Consider the following 21,889-nt stretch of genomic DNA (forward strand, 5'->3'; position numbering starts at 1 on the left):
TCTTCAGAAAGGTGCATTTCTTTTAAATAACATTCAATTGAAGAAATGTATATACATGGCAGATTAATTAAATTTGGTCCCTGCTGCATCTGCAATGGATGGATATCTCTCTGTTTCCTCTGTCAACCCCCTTTTTTTATTGAGCATTTTTAATTTTTTTAGAACAGAAAAGTTCTGTGTCCTTCAGGTGTTAAACTTAAAAAAAATCCAGATCCAGGTAAAATCCAGATCCAATTTCTACAGGTGTACATCCCTATTTTTCTATTTACACTACATTGTAGAATCCTTTATGGATGTTATGAACTTCTTAGTGAAAGGCTTGAAATATATTTCTGCAAATACTCATTACTCTTGCAAGTTGTTACATATAGGAATAGTAATATATCCAGCTTTGCAGTCCCGATTAGAATGGGACAGTCACAGAATTGTATTCAAGAAATATGTTACTTGTTCTACTTTGGAATTAAAATCATCCTAGATTAACTGACCACTTGACCATCTGATCAAGTGGATTAGGTATCTATGGTTACAGCTCTGTAACAAGCTAAGACTAACATCTGATGTGACCCTGACAAACAAGAGGAAACACAATAAATGAAGGCTCTGTTCAGGGGTCTAACTATTATGTGAGATAATGTACACACTGTTGTCATAGTACAGGAATAATTCACACAGCGATATCACAGTGCAAAGAAAATTCACACAGTGATGTCACAGGGATGCAGAGATTTGTTAATATATTAACAAAAATGTGGAAGGATCTCTACTTAGTAGGTTCAATAATATACTAAACAGTAGGAGGTTATCATTTGACCCATTTATAACATAACCAAGTACTAAAATGTAACTTTTATTGCCCTTATCTACCGTATTTTTTGAACTATAAGGCACACCGGATTATAAGGCGCACCATCAATAAATGCCTGCTAAACGTCTAGGTTCATATATAAGGCGCACCTGATTATAATGATGAATGACCAGCAGGTGGCAGATCTGTGCACAGTTCAAAGCAGCTGTTGTCTGTAAGTACGGTTCATATATAAGGCGCACCGGACTATAAGGCGCACTTTTGATTTCTGAGAAAATCAGAGGATTTTTTGTGTGCCTTATAGTCCGAAAAATACGGTAGTTAAAATTCATAGTAATGGTAGAACAGTTAAGAACACTATGTGCCATTATATGTGTATGTCAGAAATAAACAAGTCAGGGGTATTCCCGGGTATACCAATGTGGGAGTCACATACTCTCATGTAGGTGCATATGGTCAGTAGAGTTTAGTGTGAGCTGGGACATTTATGTAAATTCCCTGTTCACATTAGGTAGTAACAGTGGGGTGTTGGTCTGATTCCCTCTTGGTAGTGATATATCATGGCTGCATATATCCTATAAAGGGAGAGGGGGGACGACTCTGTGATTACAACTGTCTATAAGTCACTGGTAGGTGTAGTACCCAAATAGGGTGTGTGGGCACACCTCCTTCCTAATTCTGAGGGGCTATTAAATCACACTGATAATTTACAGGGATTAGGGATTGTTTATCTCTGCTGTATGTAGTTATTGGAGACCCCCTTTTTTAGTGGATATTAGCTCAGCGTGGTCTATCAGGGTGATTAGCTCACTACACAGTGGATATAGAGAGCAATCATTTCTCATTCAGACGGCTGTTGTGTGGGCGCATATGCGGCTGCAAGTTTGCGGGCAGATATACGTCCCCATAGACGCCTATGGTGACACGGCGGTGGTACGGTGCCACACGGGTACCATACACGGGGAAAAGATAGCGCATGCTCTATGCAGTGCTATTTGCTATGCAGAGGGGAGGGATAGCAGTGCCCATCCAACCTCCTCTCCAGCGCGCTGACGTGTGCTTGCCTGGGCTACCACCAGGCGAGCACATGATCTGTTACTTTAGTCTAAATGTAGCCTGAGTGTATAGTAACTTAATATCTAGCGAAGGTTGCTACAGAGGCAAAAATACCCATTTTACATTTTTAAAACACTACACAGTTAGTTATGGGGAAAATTTCTGGGTGTTTTTTGTAATTTTTTTTATATTGTCTCACTAGGGGACTTACATTAGTGATATCATGATCCCTTCTACCATACATTGTAGTACTTCTGTACTGTAATGTATTGTTTTACACTGATAGTTTGCCTATTAGACCCAGTAGATGGCAATCACATAGGTATTGTTAAGACCTCTGGCAAACATGCCAACACCCTGGCACCCCACAATAGTGTACCTGGGGGATGACAGAGGAAACTTTGTTCCCGCTGTCTCTCTCATTAGCTGAGTTAAGCTGCACTTCAAAGAGAGATCTCCATGCATTGCAGATGCAGCAGTGACCAAATTTAACTAATCTGCCATGTACAGGCAGTCCCCGGGTTACATACAAGATAGGGTCTGTAGGTTTGTTCTTAAGTTGAGTTTGTATGTAAGTCGGAACTGTATATTTTATCATTGTAATCCCAGCCAGAACTTTTTTGGTCTCTGTGACAATTGGATTTTAAAAATGTTGGGTTGTCATAAGAATCAGGATTAACACTAAATCTTCATTACAGACACCTGTGATAACTGTTACAGCTGATCATTGTAGCCTAGAACTAATGTACAATAAATTACCAATATCCAGAGGTCCGTTTGTAACTATGGGTCGTATGTAAATCGAGTGTTCTTAAGTAGGGGACCGCCTGTATATACATTTTTTCATTTGCATGTTTTTAAAAGGAAATGCACCTTTCTGATGATCATTTCCTATAAATTTTGATAGATCGGGCATTTTCGAACCTGGCGATACCTAATGTGTTTATGATTTTTATGGTTTATGTATATTTATATCAGTTCTAGGGAAAGGGGGGGTGATTTAAATATTTACGTTTTTTTAATATGACATTTTTTTATTTTTACTTTGACTTTACTTTGACTGTACTTTAACCCTAGGTTGTCTGATCGATCCTATCAGATACTGACATACTACAGTATGGCGGTATATGGGGATTTTCCTCCAAAATCGCACAGTGTAATAAATGGGTTAAAACGAGACAGCCTCAGGTTTTTGGAAGACCCAAAACTGTCATGGCGACTGTTCGCCCCGCCACGATGATGTCAGATCTTCACCAAGATGGCAGCGCCCATGAGCCGTTTTGACAGGCTAGCTTCGATCCCGTGTGTTATCGTTAAGTGTTTGCTGCAATATGCAGCAAAGACTTACAGGCTATGGAGAGGGCTCAGCACGGGAGCCCTCTCCTTTCACCGAGGCGATGTGTAACGTCATTTGAATAAAACAGATTATCTGCTTTCGAGCCCCCCCCCCCCGTGGATAAGCTGAAGAGAGGGAAGCGCCTTGGACCACCCATCATGAATACGCCGGACCGCTTTAAACTAGGTCCGATGGTTGGACCGTTACGTACTGCAGCGTTTCATAGCTTTTCGGTATGTTCTGACAAAGCTACAGATTTAACAGTGTTAAAACTGGGGGAGCGCTAGGGAGCTGCTTACTTTAGTATGAACAGCTAAACTGATTCATTTTAACTTTAATCTTTATATAAATAATAGATTTAGTAGATCCGGATGAGCGGAGACAATCCGACAATTGCGACAATCCACAGAACTAGTGGTGCGGTGGGGAGAAGGCCTAAAAATTTTCCCCCAATGTGTTTACATTATGTTAAAATTGTGTTTATGCTGTGTTTACAACATGTGAGTGCGGCCTGACAGTTTTTATGACTCTTCCTCTAAGACTGTGCAGATAATAAAACAACAAAACAGTAATTTGTAAATTATTCATTTTTGTTACATTATAGTGATGTATTTGTACATTTTAGTACATTTATTATTATTTGTTTGACAGAAAAAAATAAGAAAGATCTGCAGAAATTCACTCACAGATACCAGTTGTCGATGACAAAAACAGAATTCGCTAAATATCCAAAAACACAAAACAGCACAAAGAAAGTAAGAAAACAATGTTAAACTCTTCATGCTGCATAAATCTATCAAGCCGTGTTTACACAGCAGTGTTCTAGTCGGTATTTTGCATCGGTATTTAAAAGCAAAACAAAGAGTGTAAAATAAACATGGATAAGCCGAAAATATTTTAAATTTTAGTTATTCTCTGTGTGTGTTTAAAGTAAATATACCACCAGGATGAAAGATTGTACACCAAGCACACTGACATACTGGTGTGTGCCCAATTTTAAAAAGGCTGTTCGAATTATGCAAATGAGCCCGAGGGGCTCCAGGTTCCAGGTGTTGATGGAGTCTGGAGCTCCTGAGGCTCATTTGCATACTTTAAAGCCTTTTTTTCTTAAAAACAAGGGCATAGGAAGCTTAAAGAAGAGTGGATCCTGTCAGAAGCTTAAAGGAAACCTACCATTTGATTTGATGCATTATGAAGCAAACATTCCTTGAGAATGCTGTAGCTACACTGATGCAGGATCATTTGCTTATAACACAATTTGCTTATAACACTATTATAAAATTATGATAATGATGCTGTCCTTGCATCTATGGTTCAACACTTCTCCTAGCACATTAGTTATTCACTGCACAACAGGATGAAGTAATCACTGGGTTATGGCTGAAGGCAGAATAATCGATCGCTGCACCATCCCCCAGGTGCCGTGAGTACGAGTGATCCAGCTCAGGTTGATTAGTCATGTCTTGACTAACCTCCATGTGTAATGACAAGTTCTGTGTGTAATGTGTTTATGTAGGAACTAGCCTGACCCAGCTTTCCCAAGGTCCTGAATGTTATAACTGTTATTTCAGCAAAACCACACAGCTCACGGATTAACCAAGATATGATCCTGCATCAGTGTAGCTACAGCATTCTCAAGGTACGTTTGCTTCATACTGCATCAAATCAATTGATAGGTTTCCTTTAAAGAAGAGTGTATCCTGGTGGTAGATTATATTTAATTCCTGAGTTTAGAATACAAATACTGAAAGAAAATACATTTCTGTGTACAATGCAAATCTGTCATAGCCACTAAATACAATGTACAGGTGGACCAGCAGCCGCCTCCGGTACTAGTTTCAAATTAAAAATTTAGCCTCTGCACCTAATTTACATTGAATTTACATAATGTACAAGAACCTAAACTCTGGAAGAGGCTGGAAGCAAAAGCTACATCCACTGAGTAGCACTGGCAACAGGAAACTTAAATTCAGCTCCGATTCACCTGAAAACCCCTATAAGGACGATCCATTATAATCTACTTTGAAGTCTATAAAATATGTCCCTTTTGATGTCATTAACCCTTTAAAGACTTGGTCCTTTTTAGTTTTTGTTTATTCATTTTATTGCTCTCGACCTTCAAACCTCCATAACTTAATTTTTATGTATACAGTACTGTATGAGGGCTTGTTTTCTGCCTACCAAATTTCCACATTTTTTGGAATTTGGTGAAAAATGTGGGCTCTGCTTTTACGGTTTACTGTGTGCTCCAAATGACAGTGTTTTAATAGATTTCAAAAAATTAAAACCTTTGATGAAAAAAAATGTCTTAATTTCACCATATTCTGACACCAATAATACTATGGTATCCAGACCAGTACAAAATGTCATTTTTGCAGGACAAGCTGATGTCTTCATTGCTGACCCTTTGATCACATTTTGTAAAAATATAATATATTTTATATGTAATATATAATATATGTTCCGAAAATTTAAAAAAACCTGGCAAACGGACATTTGGGCGCCATTTTCTGTCACCCGTAATAATTATTTATATATTTTTGTCATTGAAAGCTGTGCAGTGTCCATATCTAGATAGGAGACAAATAATACATAGAAGACATCTCCTAAGTGTACAAGCTTCCCCAATATCAATTATAAAGCCCCCACCATATCTGACTGCTGAAATCAATATATCAATTAAGATTACAATGATGGTGACAAACTTACTTAACTACTTAATGACCTCCCATACGAATTTCTCTGTTGGTCACTAAGGGGCCATAGGCTAGGCCAATGGTTTTCTCCGTAGGCCTATCCTCAGGACTGCATGGGCCCCCTGTGCAGGGAAGAGCAGTGCCCTGGCTGTCTTATAACAGCTGGGACCCAGCTCTAACAGTCCGGATCGGAATCGGAGAACCCCTTTGATCACACGGTCAATGCTGTCATAGCAGGATCGTTGTACTTGCAGAGGGAGTAGCTCCCTCCCTCTCCTCCCGACACCCCACAATGTGATTGCGGGGTGCCGTTTTGAGTGCCGAGCAGCTGGGGACCTAATGAAGGTCCCCGGGTCTGCCATCGGCACATGACCTTGGCTGGACTAAGCAGATGTCTGTCAGCCTATCCATCAGCATAGGCTGACACTTCTAATGCACTGCAATACATGGTTATTGCACTGCACCAGTATGAACTAGTGATCACATGATCGCTAGTTCATATAGTACTAGTAATGTGAGAAAAAAAAAATCATAAATTGAAAAATAAAATTAATAAAAATGTCCCAAAAACACATATAAAGCAATAAATAATAAAAAAAGTAGAAAAAAAAACACAACATATTAGGTTTCACCACGTCCCAAAATGTCCAATCTATAAAAATGGTTATTCCCAGCGGTGAACCCTGTAAAGGAAAAATGTGCTCAAATGTCAGAATTAACACTTTTTTGCCATTTCGCAACACATAAAAAACATAATATGGTAAAAGTAATAATTTTTGTTGGGTACATAAGTTTTTAATTTTTGGTAAAATCTTTTAACACCTAAAAAAACCTATATAAATTTGGTATCCCTGTGATCATACCAAACCAAAGAATATATTACAGATGCCATTCGGAATGTATAGTGAAAGACGTAAAAACTGAGCCCCCAAGAAAATGGTACAAATGTGGTTTCTTGTCAATTTTACCGCATTTTGAATTGTGTTTCCACTTTCCAGTACAAGGGATGGAATTACAAAATACAGTCACTAGGAAGTACAACTTGTTACGCAGAAAATAAGCCCTCGTACATCTCTGTACACTGAAAAATAAAAGTTATTGATTTTGAATGTGTGGAGCAATAAACAGAAAGTAAAATGGAAAAATCCCATCAGGGACAAGGGGTTAACATACCCCCTATACCACTTAAAAAAACTTTTTTCAAATTCTCTGGGATAAGGGTTTGTGGTACCTGAGGCCACATTCACATGTGGCATTTTGGTTGCGTTTGGAAACGCAATCCAAAGGCTACAGTAGTGATCACATATTTTGGTAACGTGTTTCCAACACATTAACTAAACGCAAAGTAAATACAATCTTACCTCAACATGCGATCGCAGGTGGAGCCTGCAAACAAAATGGCACATGTGGACGCGGCCTCAGGGGCTCTACAAACACGTCCTTGCACCTGAAAACTATTCTACCCTACAAAAGCTCAATGGCCCTCATTCCCTTCTACGCCCATGTACCCTGACAGCGGGTTACATCCACATGTGGGGTGTGGGGTCGGAAAAAAACTGCTCTATATATTAGACACATTTTCTACTTTTATTCAGTTTATGTGGGTAAATTTTGCGGCTAAACACATTATTAATGATAAATTTTAGTGAATTCCAAGTCAAACCTTCATTTTGTTAGAATCTCTGTAAAATGCATAAAGGGTCAACAAGTTTCCTACCTGCTGTTTTGAATAGTTTGAGGGGTGAAGTTAATAGAACGGGGTGATATGTGGAGGCTTTCTATTAACAGAACTTCCAAAACCCCTATAAAATTTAAATGGTCCCTAAAATAATTGATTCTAAAAAATTTTTGAAAATTTGAGAGAATGCTGTTCGCTTTGTGATCTTTCTAGCGTCATAATAAAACAAAAGGACACTTCTAAAATGACGTCAACACAAAGCAGAGATATGGTAAATGTTAGTTAGTAACTAATTTGGGGAATAAGTTTGAAAACCTAGAACATTTTGATGTTTGAAAATAGCAATTTTTTTCAAAATGTTTACCAAATTCACCTTTTTTCATAAATACTGTAAATGTTAAATATATCAACCAAAATTTTCCCCTACTTTGAAGTATAAAATGTAACGGAAAAACCAACTCAAAAACAATTGGGTAAGATAAAGCGTTCTAAAGTTATAACCGGATAAAGTGATATGTGCTAGTTTTGAAAAATAGGCCTTGGTCATCAAGGTGCAAATGAGCTTGGTCACTAGGGGGTTAAATAACAGAGGAATGGGAAGAAAACAACAATATCCAGCCCCAAGTTTATATACAAAGCACTATGCTGACCCAGTGTAAAGTAACCCTGCTTGGCACACTGAGCACTGGTATACATGGCAGTCAATCTCATAGCCATGGCATACAGTAAAAGGTGGGAGTTCAGGGTGAATCTGCATGTACATTAAGACTTCGACATCCAAGTTAGGAGAAGCTATGACAGTCGCCGGTGGGGAGGGATCGATGGTGGTGAGCTGCTGCAGATCAATGATATGGAAGTGAATAGACTTATACACAAAATTCTCCAGCGAGACCCATCTGTTGTACTTTACCTCAAAATAGAGCTGTGTTCAAGGTCAACTTCCAAGCCAAGATCACCAATAATTGCAGAGATTTGGCATCTGAGCATTTTGAGATTTGGCATTTGATTTGGATAATTGCAGAAAATTGACATTTGTGTTGCCACATTGAAAATATACATGAAGTCTTTACGGATCTGGTACCTGAAAAACCAACAGAAGAACGGCCATTAAAAACTAAAAAGAGAGGATCACATTCTTCTTATAGCTTATAGCTGTCAACATTTTCTGTGAGGAAACAGAAGCCGAAGTATTCACCAGATCTTCCAATCATTCGTCAGCATTGTGCTCTCATGTCCTGACCTAAACCCAATCGAGCATCTCTCAAATGACTGTAGAGGATCTGCAAGGCAGAGGATCCCCAAATCCAGGTGTGAAAAACTTGTTGCATCTTTCCCAAGAAGACTCATGGCTCTACTAGCTGCAAAGCTGCTTCTACTCAATGCTGAGCAAATGGCCTGAATACTTATCACCATGTGTTTTTTCAGTTTTTCTTGTTTAATAAATTATCAGAAATATCTACATTTCTGTTTTTTTCCTCTCACGATGGGAGCAGATTGTATATTAATGGCCAAAAAAAGAACTTTTTTTATCTTACCCATTGCCTGCAATGTAGAAAAAAGTGAAAAATGTAAATGGGTCTGAATACTATGCCCACTGTACTTTAAATATAGCAATAAATTACAGCACCAACTATTGAATAAGTAACATGACATGTACCACATAATGTAATCTATATAGATAGCCTTGTAGCCTCTTTCTTCACAAAACCGAATTTGTCTCTGAAAAATGGAACACATATCATATACTATATGTATATTCATATATATATATATGTTTTACTTTTGTGAAATTCATTTTCTTTAGAATTCAGATGCAGGCAGATCAAAGTAGGAGAATTGTAAATAACAGTAAATGATGAAGTAAAACAATTGTAATGTGATAATATATCATATGTTTTATCAGGAAGTAAAAGCAAAGCCCAAACTAATTGAATTATACCAATTCCCGGGATTTTCATATCAAGGCCCTTTGCCTCTCCCTTATGACATATCACTGAATACCATTATAGGAAAAGTGGTGTCGGCTCATATGAACACTGGGGCAAAGGTAAGTCTGCATATCATACTCCATACTATACAGTGATAACAAATGTGATATAGTAATTCTGCTTCTTTAGAGCCTTACATATATAACTTTCTTGATTTCCAGTTACTTGACATTTTAGATATATTTCAGTTTTTATATTTAATGCAAATGAAATTCGCGGGGCACCAAATGCAAGGCTCTGCTGGCTGGTGCATCCTCCTTCCTCATTTAAAGGGTATTCCCACAAAGACGAGAATAGCACATTCTCTTATTCACATTTATTAACGAAAATACAGCATTTCACAGATATAATTCCAATCTGTCTATCAGTACTTGTAAAGTAAGGGGGTTAAAAATGATCTTTATTGTATAAACATCACTAGGGGATTAAAATGTAAGAATTTAGCATGGACAAACACCTTTAATACTGTCCAGGACCAACCAGAACCACAGATTTGTATCAACTGATATCTTCTTGCAAAAAGAACAAAACAGGTACAGCCCCAACCTTGGTACAGAGAAACAAAAATACCGTATATACTCAGCTGAAAAACCCTTACTCGGCTTATGCTCGAGTCTATAAAAAAAATTAACACTGCACTTACCTTTCTGACATCCCCCATAGGTCCTCTTCTGCTTCTGAAGAATATACTATATACTACAAGGGGCTGGCAGGCTATATACTACAAGGGGCTGGCAGGCTATATACTACAGGGGGCTGGCAGGCTATACACTACAGGGGGCTGGCAGGCTATACACTACAGGGGGCTGGAAGGCTATACACTACAGGGGGCTGGAAGGCTATACACTACAGGGGGCAGGCAGGCTATATACTACAGGGGGCAGGCAGGCTATATACTACAGGGGGCTGGCAGGCTATATACCACAGGGGCTGGCAGGCAATATCCTGGTAGGCAGGCAGACTATAAACTGCAGGTGGCTGGCAGGCTATATACTACAAGGGGCTGGTGGCTATATACTACAGGGGGCTGGCTATATACTACAGGGGCTGGTATACTGTGAGGCTGTGACCAATGCATTTCAAACCCTCGGCTTATACTTGAATCAATGGGTTTTCCCAGTTTTTTGTGTTAGAATTACACTAGGTAGTTCGGCTTATACTCGGGACGGCTTATACTTGAGTAAATACAGTAATAGAAATTTTACTAAGGGCTCATTCACACTGCCGTCTGCGGGGCCGTACATGCGGCCGCATGTACGTCCCCATAGCCGGCAATAGCGGCACGGCGGGGATCCGGTGCCACACATGTGTGGCACCGATCCGGGCCGCACACCGCAAAAAGATAGAGCAAGCTCTATCTTTCGGCGGATGTGCGGCCGTGTGCCGCTATTTCCTATGGAGGGAGGAGGGGTCACCTCCTCCTCACCTCCAGTACCCTCAAATGACAAATGGCTGGAAAACAAGAAATTCGACCTGGAAAGTTTATAAAGTGTGCAATGTACTCAACACAATGCCACTTTTACCTGTAGGGTGATTTGGGAGCTGATAGACTTCTTTAAAAATCTGAAAATACAGTGGGGCAGATATATCCAATGACAGATATTCATATGGGTATTTTGGGCAGAGGCTCAGAGCCTAAAACTACTAATGTTCTTTCTTCAAATTCAGACCCACTGGTCCATCAGATCCATTTGTCAATAAGTATCCATTGCAGGGACCAAGGCTAGGCGGCATACAGGCTTGGACTGCTTTAGCAATGGGGTACTAGTAGGTGGACTGGATTGGGGCCAGACTAGGGGATGGGTGGAAGGTGTCGGATGGTCTTCCGTGGTAGGGCAGGAGGTCCACACATGGAAATTTATGGAATCAAATTGTATTTTTTGTTTATTATTTCATAGATTATGCATTTTATCAGATCTAAGGGAGAAATATGCTTTGTTGTGTGGATGACACACTTCAATTCCATACCTGTAATGTAAACTTTTATTGTAAATACAAAAGTGATCCTTTTAACTTAGTAGAAAAGCGGTCTGACTATATGAAGAATGTGGAGCTATATTTGCTTGTTTTTCTAAATATTACAGGCTACATGTGCCTGAACCCTCCTTCAAAATCAATTAGAGTATTATCTGCCTTCTTATTGACAGATTTGTCCAACTAAGGAACTGCTCCGAATTCTGCACACTCCTGTTGCCAAGAAGATTCTTCTGGACTGCTTTTGGTGGATCTTTCTACATAGCTATAAAGTAAGGTTAAAGAAACTCTACCGTCTGGAATCCACTTTTCTTATTAGATTACAATATCTCATCCGTCGTTACACTCTACAATATAATTTAGATAGCAAGAAAAATTATAACACTCGCATATTTTAGATTACATTATTTTAACTGAAACAAACTGTATAAAAATTTTAATTATTTGTTGAATTTGAAAACATTTCAAATCTCTTTTTTATGTCATCATTGACATGGCAGAACATCAATAAGCACTATACGATGCTTCTGTATGTCCGTATTTAAAATATAATTTATGTTACATACCTACAGTATACACTTTTATGTTACCTAGCCGGGAAGTGGTGTAAACCCAATAAATTATTCTATAAATACAATGTTGACTTTAACCTTTTAATCTCCAACCACTTGATATTCCCTTGGCCACTAGCAAGTGCCATTTGTGCCACTTCCAAAACAGTGTGAATACAATGACAGTTTTGAACAACCGTGAGACTCAGACTGGTCCACAGGTGAATCCACCAATAGGCCCCCTAGGCCCTGCATAAGTTGTGCAGAGCCCTCACAGTAACATTATACAGATATTTAGCACATAGCGTTTCAACCACCCTGTATGAATATGGGTAGAATATCTGGCATTATCTCTGCAGTTAATTTTTTGATGCTGTAGATGGATTGGATGTCTGAGAGGACATAAAAATGCAATGTCTAGCCAATCAGAATCCTTCATCCCTGGGCCCTCTCAGTCACGATGTCGGGCTTATTCACATTGCAGCATTTTTCTACTGTCTGAGGCCTGCTACCTAATGGGCATGTTTTAATGTGGAAAGCAGATACAGGAACACAAAAGACATGTCTGCCTCATGCAGCCTAAGTGGTACGGGACAACTAGAAGGTTACCCCTCCCTATGCTAAAGTGCAATAGTCACAAAGCTGCAGGAAAGAAACTGGTGTGGTGATTTATCCAATCAGTACAGCAAGTAAATCTATGTTTATATGGCAGAAAATAAGCAAGTCGCACACCAGGGACCAAAGATGATGCTGATACAGATGTCACACATGTATTTCTGGCTCAGAGTTAAGTTAAAATCAAAGGCCAGTCAGCAGGTTACTGACAGGGCTCCTAAGACCAAAACAGTCCAAGGCAAGGACTAGTTAGCTATGGTCAGCTATGTTTTAGGAATTTGTGAATGGATATCAGGTAATATTGTCATGTAGCTGTCAAATGTCCAAATATTTTTAGCCTAAAGTGTGTGATTAGACTTTGTTTTTGTAGCCAGATGCAGACAGCCAGGATAAGCTGTTTGGCCGAGTTGCAGAGAATTACATCCAGCTGCTTACATTGTGTCGAGGGTCGTATAATGGAGATTCTTTCCTTAATGTAAGTTTGTGCGATGGGGAAGATAAAACCATTAATACTTACTACACACTTAGGCTACATTCACACAAACCCATGCCCGCCACAAGTCCGGCACGCTAGAGAGGAGGAGGGGTAACCCCTCCCCTCTACATAGAGATGCACGGCGTGCGGCTGTGCACACAGGGAAACATAGGACATGTCCTATCTTTTTTGCTGTGTATGGAGCGGTACACGTGCAGCACCATATCGCTCCATGCACCTATTGCTGTCTAAGGGAGATGTGTGGACGGCAGCAAGCTTGCGTCCCCCATATGTCCATGTGAATGAACCCTTACTGTGTGCTAGATGATAGATTTTTACATGAGTGATAAATAAGTCAAAAGATATTAAGAAGTATATATAATGACAATTTATTGAAGTTTCTATTAAAGTTTACCTAATCTTTCAACAAGCTTTGCTGGAATCAGCAGTCTAGTGTGTGTATGTGAGGTGTAACCCTGTTCTTGTTATCTTAATATTGTAGCAGCTTTCATCTGTGTAGTGTATGTGAGTTTGTTGGTGTCTCAAAGACTCTGGGAGGAGACTTTGTTCCTGTCACTCAAGCTCCTCATCTCTTCTCCATCGAGCTTCTCCTATGTAATCAAACATCTCAGTGACCTTCTGTCTGTTTTACTAGGAAGATGGAGTTCAGAGGAAATCTCAGAGTGAAAAGGAGACTGGAGCTGCATTCACATGGACATATGGGGGACTATCTGGCCACAAGCCTGCAGCCATACATATGTCCCCGGTATAACCCTATACATGGGGAAAGGATAGAACATGTCCTATCTTCCCTGCGTGCATGGCCGTGCATTTCTATGGGTAGGGGATGGGTCATCTCTCCTCCTCTCCAGCGCGCCGGATGTATTCCAGGCAGGCATACGTTCATCTGAATATAGCCTTAGAAGGAGGATGTCTTAGAACAGTGATGGCGAACCTTTTGAAGACAGAGTGCCCAAACTACAACCAAAACACAATTATTTACCGTGAAGTGCCAACATGGCATTTTAAGCTGTTGCTACCTGTTCATCCACATCTTTCACTTGTATCGCCCCCCTGAGGAAACCAATAAAGAGGAAACCAATTGAAAGAAGAAGGGCAAATTCAGACTCTCCTTGTAGCTTCTCTCCAGGGTCTCTCTGTAGAGGAAGAATGGTGGGTCCAGCAGGATGAACTCCAAAGATATTGCAGTTCTGCCAACACCTTCTCACTTTTCCCGCAGTTCCTAACAGCCAATGAAATGTCGCTTTATAATAGCGCTGAGAGCAGCATCTCTAAAGTTGCCTGGGAACTGTCTTAGAACAACCAAAATAAGAACATTGATCAACTCTGATTACATATATGACAAAGATTCTTGTATTCATTTTTACTGCTGATTCATGTGAAATTAGTAACCATTTTATTTAGGTTACTGGGAATAACCCTGATTCAGGGCATTATTTTCATTGTAACTAGAAAGTAATTATCCATTTAACGACATGTAATGTACTATCACAATATGTAATGTAACATCACAGTTTCGTTAAGGAGATCTGGAGAGGACTGTTTCAGACAGTGTGTTTGCTGCATCCTGTAGCAAACACCCAGCGTTAAGAACTGCATCTTTGAATGAATCTTCTCCCCATGACATCATTGGAGGGCAATATTATCCGTGACAGCCCATAACACTCCATGGTTTGTCATTTCTGGAGATCTACCTGCTACACCATGGGATGAATAAAAGTTGCTTTTTCATCAAAAGTCCCGCGCATAGTAACCAGACTAGCAATGATAGGACACATGTACAGTAATGCATAAGGTACTGTGTATATCTTTTCACAGGTGACAGAACCCTTTAAATGTTTTTCTTCTTTGCATACAGATATTTCCTTCTGTGCTTAGTCAGGCCGTGTACTGCAGTTTTTGTTTTGCTTTTCCCCAATCCCTAAGTCAGTTCCAATCAGATGATTTTAAGGCGAAGATCTGCAGTTTGTTGTGGCAATGGACTGGAGGTGAGAATTGTCTGGTGTTGCCATTTACATTATGTAAGTCACCAATCTTTAACATTGTACAGTAACAGGATCGTAAATGAGATTCTATCAAACAGAAATCATTTTTTTTTAACAATTAAAGGGGTTGTGGAAACTTTGAAATTAAGTGGATGTGGGGGCCCCCACTGGTGATAAGAATGGCTTCCATTAATCCCATTTGACCCAATTACTGCCGCTCTGTATATGATTGCTGGAGATCGCTGCACGTACCCTGCAGTGTTTATCTTTATCTATAGGTGACTCAAAAATGAATCTACCATTTGTTTTATTTAGAAATCTCAACAGTTATTTCTTTTTTTAATTGGTCTTAAATACTCATAAAAGGAATACATCCTAGGTGTGGAGTGTATAACAATTGGGATTTTAAAACCTTGGAGCCAAAAGATGATGCAGTAAATAACAAAGTCAAGCAAAAAAGAGGTAAGTCTTTAACCCCTTAACAACTTGGCTATTTTTTGTTTTTGTGTTTCCATTTTTTGCTCCCCACCTTAAAAATAAATCTATAAATTCTGTATTTTTCCATGTATAGAGCTGTGTGGGGGCTTGTTTTCTGCATAACAAATTGCACTTCCTAGTGACTGTATTTAATTTTCCATGATGTGTACTGGGAAGCGGGAAAAAATTCCAAATGCATTTGCACCATTTTCTTGTGGGCTTGGATTTTACAGCTTTCACTGTGACAATGACATGTCTTTAGGTCGGTACGATCACTGTGAAACCAAATTTCTATAGGTTTTATAATGTTTTCATACGTTTATTACAGTATAGCAATGTATGGAGATTTTCCACATCACATATTATAATGTGCAAATCACACATTGTAATAGATGGGATAAAACGAGACAGTATCAGTTCTGACATAGGATGTCATAGTAACCAATCGCCAAATCCAATATGGTGCCGCCGGGATTTAAATCGCTCTGATTTATATACAGATTGATTTATAGTTTTATGTGAAAAATATGTATAACCTGTAACTTTACTATATAAATAGAAGAAGGATCCACAGGCAAACACAGCAAAATAGCCTGGGGACTGAGAAATTAATACTAAACAAGTCCCACACACAAGTATGAACCAGATTTTCGCAAGTCCACAATTCTCTTCTTGAGATATTGGCTGATTTCTTAGACTTTTCCATGATGTTACACAAATAATTAGTGTGTTTCAGGTGTGCCTTAAAATACATCCACAGGTGTATCTTTAATTAACTCATCATCATGGCATGATTGTTTAAAGACACAGTAATGTTAGTTTATGTAAATTTTAATATTTGCAGAAAGTCATAAATTTGGCTTAATAAATAATCTTTCTGAACCTGGTGTAGAATTCATTCTCCATGATTTGGAGCCTTTTAGTATATCTGGTACCTTGTGCTGGAAATATTAAAACAAGCACATGTTGGGCCAGTCTTAATAAATTCCCCTCATCCCCAATCAGAGGTGTGCTTTTATTTTCCCACAGCAGTTAATAAAATGAAAGCAGAACTCGTTGTTGGTTGGTTGGTTGCCATAAGCAACTAGAACAGCTTTACTCTCAGACAGGATTGATACATAAGGCCCATTGTGTATATAATGTGTTGCCTTTAAAGTGTATTTACAGGAACCTATTATAAGATCTTCTTAATAAATTCATGTCATTTTTGCTGTGAGTTTTAGCATCTGCATTGTGTTTTCAAGCTGCAGTACACTATTTGCATCACAAGGTTAAAATACAGGTGCTCCCTGACTTAAGGACACCTAACTTACAGACGATCTCTAGTTACGGACGAACCTGTCTGCCCACTGTGACCTCTGGTGAAGCTCCCTGGATGCTTTACTTTAGTCCCAGCCTGCAATGAGGTGTCTATAATGAAGCTTTATTGATAATCCTTGTTCCCATGACAGGCAAAAATTTTAAAAATGCAATTGTCACTGGTACTAAAAAAATTTTGTCTGGAGATACAATTTTAAAATATACAGTTCTGACTACTATACAAATTCTTAAGAATTTAAGAACAAACCTAAAGAACCCATCTTGTACATAACCCAGGGACGGCCGTATATGACATACATTTTAACCCATTTGTTTCCAATTTTCAGATTCAAGAGCCTCTTGGTTTGGTTTATTAAATGCAGAAGAGAAAAGTGGAATTTCCACCCCTTTGAGTATCAGATCCAGGAAATATTCTGTATTCAAACCATCTAGAAAGGTTTGTTGAAATTCTATCAAGTTAATGTTTCTTACTGTATAAACACTAAGACTATTGGGGCTCATTTACTTACCTGTCCAACGGAATTCACCCAAAGCGCATTGTCCGATGATAATGCACCGTGATTCACTAAGATCGTGCACCCGATATCCTGCATGTGTCGCTTCCCCGCTCAGGTCCAACGGGGTTCAATTTCTTCTTCTTGGTGCATTTAAGGCCCCTTCCACACTTGCGTTGCAGATCACTTCAGGGTGCAATGCGTGAAAAACTGACTTTTTGGCTGCGTTTTTGGTCCTTTGTTCCTTGGAGTTCCTTTTTGCGTTTTTCTTGCGTTTTCGGTGCATTTTTCAAATCTCACGATTCTTAAATTGGTACTTCCTGACTTTTTTTTCACATCACCTAGCAACCCATCCATTTAAAAAGCATCGCACTCACATTGCACTTGCAATGCTCGCGGGTGCAATGCGTTTCTGATGCATCTCCATAGACTTGAATAGGGCATGAAAAACGCAACAGAATGGAGAGGCTCTGGTAACACCCACCCAGAGCACTTGTTATTATGAGTAAGGCCTCTATCATATTACTCATATAGGGATGTGTATCTGTCGGATATACATCGCCATAGACAGCTGTGGCACACAGTGGCAAAAAGTGTTATTAACCCCTTCCCGACATTTGACGTAATAGTACTGCATGGCGGGAGGTGCGTTCCCGCAAAATGCAGTATTATTACGTCAAGCTTCTGGCGCCGGCTCCTGAACGGAGCCGGCGCCAGTAGCTGCGGGTGTCGGCTATATATTATAGCTGACAACCGCCTCCAACACCCGCGATCAGAGATTTCTCCGATCGCGGGTGTTAACCCCTAACACGCCGCGGTCGCACTGTGTCAGAGGCATTTAAATGAAAGCTAAAGTGAATCGGACCCCCCCGCGGCGCTTACCGGGGGGGGGGGGGGTCCGCTGCTCCGATCGCAGCCCCGGGACTGCCGGTGCCCGGGGCTGCGAGATCTTCATCCGGAAGCCGGGTCCCTGCCTTCTGGCAGGACCCGGCTGTAAGACACTGGGCATGCGCAGCATGCTCAGTGTCTTACATTACACAGTGCAATACATCTGTATTGCACTGTGTAACCTGTAAAATAGCTTGAACAAGTGATCAGAAGATCACTTGTTCAAGCTTAGATGTCATTACCTGTAAAAAAAAGTTAAAACAATAAATAAAGGTTTTTTCAAATAAAAATAAATAATAAAATAAAGTGAAAGTCCCCCCAAACACCACATTTCCCTGTACACAAGTAATAAAGTATAAAAAACACTAAATCACAAAAAAACCCCACTTATTTGGTATCGCCGCGTCCGTAACAATCTGTACAATAAATCCTAATCATAATTGGACCCTCTAGGTCAGTGATGGCGAACCTTTTAGAGGCCGAGTGCCCAAAATGCAACCCAAACCCTTCTGACTTGAAGTGAAGTGCCAACACAAAAATTTAACTAGAATAACAAGGTTTTAATTGAGAAGACGAGCCATAGAGAGACGCCCCCCCCCATATACGTAATATAGTATAAAATGCATACAGCTTGTCGCCATGTAGTATAAAATGCATAAAGCTTGTCGCCATGTAGTATAAAATGCATACAGCTTGTCGCCATGTAGTATAAAATGTATACAGAATGCCGCCATGTAGTATAAAATGCATACAGAATGCCGCCAAGTAGTATAAAATGCATACAGAATGCCGCCAAGTAGTATAAAATGCATACAGAATGCCGCCAAGTAGTATAAAATGCATACAGAATGCCGCCAAGTAGTATAAAATGCATACAGAATACCGCCAAGTAGTATAAAATGCATACAGAATGCCGCCAAGTAGTATAAAATGCATACAGCTTATCGCCATGTAGTATAAAATACATACAGAATATATATATATATATTATATATATATATGTATACACATATAAACACCTACATATGCACATCACATACAAATACACCCACATATGCACATCACATACATATACACATTACATACATATACACATACATATATACATTACATACATATACACATACATATACTCATTACATACATATACATATTACATACATATACACAGATAAACTTACTTTTTTTTCTTTTATTCTACAGGAAGGTTCTCCAGGAATGCATGCAGGTTACGCTGTATGCATTCTCCACTCCCACCTGGAGCGGAGGAGAGGGGGGCTACGGAGGGAGGAGAGGGGGGCCACGGAGCGGAAGAGAGGGGGGCTACGGAGCGGAGGAGAGGGGGGCCACGGAGCGGAGGAGAGGGGGGCTACGGAGCGGAGGAGAGGGGGGCTACGGAGCGGAGGAGAGGGGGGCTACGGAACGGGACAGAGGGAGCAAAGCAGTGCGGAGCGGACCGGGACAGAGTAGAGCGGACAGGGAGGGAGCAGAGCAGAGCGGAGCGGCCCGGGATAATTAATGCGCATGCGCGGTTTCTATGGGAGCGACTGAAACTTTCAGCGCTTCCCAAATTACCGCGCATGCGCAAAAACTCTGCGGTTCTGTCTATGGAGCGGCGCGTAGTTCCGCCGCTCGCATAGACCAAATTTTTGCGGGCAGAGGCTTACTGGCGACGGTACGCGTGCCAACAGAAACGGCTTTGCGTGCCGTCTGTGGCACGCGTGCCATAGGTTCGCCATCGCTGCTCTAGGTGAACGTGGTAAAAAAAAAAAAAAAAAAAAATCTTGCCAAAAATTAAAACTTTTTATCAAATTGCTTTACAAAAAATGTTCTAAAAAGTGATCCGAAAAATTTATAAGCGCCAAAATGATATCACTGAAAAGAACAACTTGTCACGCAAAAAATAAGCTCACAACCAGCTCCGTCAACCAAAAAATACTATAGTTATGCCGCTATAAAAATGGCAATACTAAAACAAATGTAATTTTTTCTATTCTAGTTTTCCTTCAATAAAATTGGACAAATATAAATAAAACTATATAAATGAGGTATCACCGTAATCGTAGTGATCCGTAGAATAAAGATAATATATTATTGTTATGCTACAGCGAACACCCCCCAAAAAAAATGCTAAAAATCCAAAACAAAAATTGATGATTTTATTTTCCTCCACACGTAAAAAGTTAATAAAATTGCTTCGATAAGCTAAACACCCTCTAAAATAAAGGTTTTTTTTACAGTGCATCTCGTCTTGCAAAAAATAATCCCTTATTTTACTAAATTGCTTAAAAAATAAATAAAGATTGTATAGCCCATTCCCAACGCGCGTTGTTATAGAACGGTGCGGCGGGTAGTGACTTGCCAACACTGTTCACACACAGTGATCGGGGCAAGATGGCGGCTGTTCCTGACAGCCATCCATCCTGCCCCATGGACCAGAAGGGTTCCGTCCCCCCCACACCCCCAGTTCATGATCGCTGCTATTGGCTCATCAATTCAGACCAGCCAATAGAAGCGAATTTACTTATGACGTCAGTAATACCAGTCACTATGTCTGTAGCCACGGTGATCGGGGCAGGGTGGCAGCTGTTCCTGACAGCCACCAATTGTGCCTTGCGGTCCAGAGGGGTTTTGTTGCGCCCCTCTGTCCATGTTTGCTGCTATTGGCTGGTCGATTTGGTCCAGCCAAAAGCAGCAATATTCGTCACAATGGGCATCGCTAGCGTGAATAAGAGCAACACTTGGCGATAATTTCCCTACAGAAAACGAAGATATGGTACAAAAGCGCTGGCCGTGTACATTGTACAGATTACGCTGTACAACTCTTATGAGCTGTTCCAATGTGCAGGTCCTGCCGTATCATTTCTCCGTTTTCAAGAGGAAGATATTAGGAAACTAATATTGGGACAAGAAGGACGGGGCCCCATTATCTCTGGTTTAGATGTTCCTGTGTTTTGCCAGGACAGCATTTTCCCGGTGAATTCTGCTGCTTCTAAAGGTAGGACTCAATAAAGAGTCTGTTCCAAAAGAGGAGTTAGGATGGACACTACATACTACTAATAGACCTGCGACACCTCCAAGTGTGACAAAAGTTTAGTTGGTCCCCTGGTATATTCTACCTCCTTATACGCAACACATTCACAATTTACGCCCAAGCTGTTGTGAATTCATTTAGGTAAAATGAATAATTGTAACAACTGTTAGGTCACATTGCTCCCTATGCCCCTCCATTATTTCATAAGGGGCGCCACATAATGGGCACTGAACTTTCCAGAAATAATTGCAATTTCCATCTTGGACTCCGTTGCACATCATATTTGGAAACCACCTATATATTCAAATTCTCATTTCACGATGTGTATTACCCTACACCACATATTACACCTTGCTATATTCCCCAAGGGGTGTACATTCAACAATTAGGGTCACTTTTCGGGTTTTCCTCTGCTTTGGTACCACTACATCTCTCCAAATGCATCCTGACACATGTGAAGGATTTCTGTCAAATTTGGCCACTAAAAGACAAA

The 21,889-nt window shown here is 40.0% G+C and overlaps 1 protein-coding gene across 5 annotated transcripts in view; it reads left to right on the top strand.

The window, feature by feature from the left end:
* FAM227A (family with sequence similarity 227 member A) overlaps positions 1-21,889 on the top strand; it is a 40,908-nt gene that overhangs the window by 4,484 nt on the left and 14,535 nt on the right. For 4 of the 5 annotated variants that reach the window (XR_011850279.1, XM_072127667.1, XM_072127669.1 and 1 more), the window contains 7 exons: positions 3,852-3,955; positions 9,478-9,621; positions 11,710-11,808; positions 13,073-13,177; positions 15,057-15,186; positions 15,550-15,645; positions 17,307-17,416. Coding sequence is in view for 4 of the 5 variants with exons in the window: in XM_072127667.1 (XP_071983768.1) it covers positions 3,852-3,955; positions 9,478-9,621; positions 11,710-11,808; positions 13,073-13,177; positions 15,057-15,186; positions 15,550-15,645; positions 17,307-17,416 (788 nt within the window). In the remaining variant the exon portion in view is untranslated. The remainder of the gene's footprint in view (positions 1-3,851; positions 3,956-9,477; positions 9,622-11,709; positions 11,809-13,072; positions 13,178-15,056; positions 15,187-15,549; positions 15,646-17,306; positions 17,417-21,889) is intronic. The other variant, XM_072127670.1, reaches the window with a different exon arrangement.

This window comes from Engystomops pustulosus, chromosome 10 (genome assembly GCF_040894005.1).
Source record: "Engystomops pustulosus chromosome 10, aEngPut4.maternal, whole genome shotgun sequence".
NCBI lineage: Eukaryota > Metazoa > Chordata > Amphibia > Anura > Leptodactylidae > Engystomops > Engystomops pustulosus.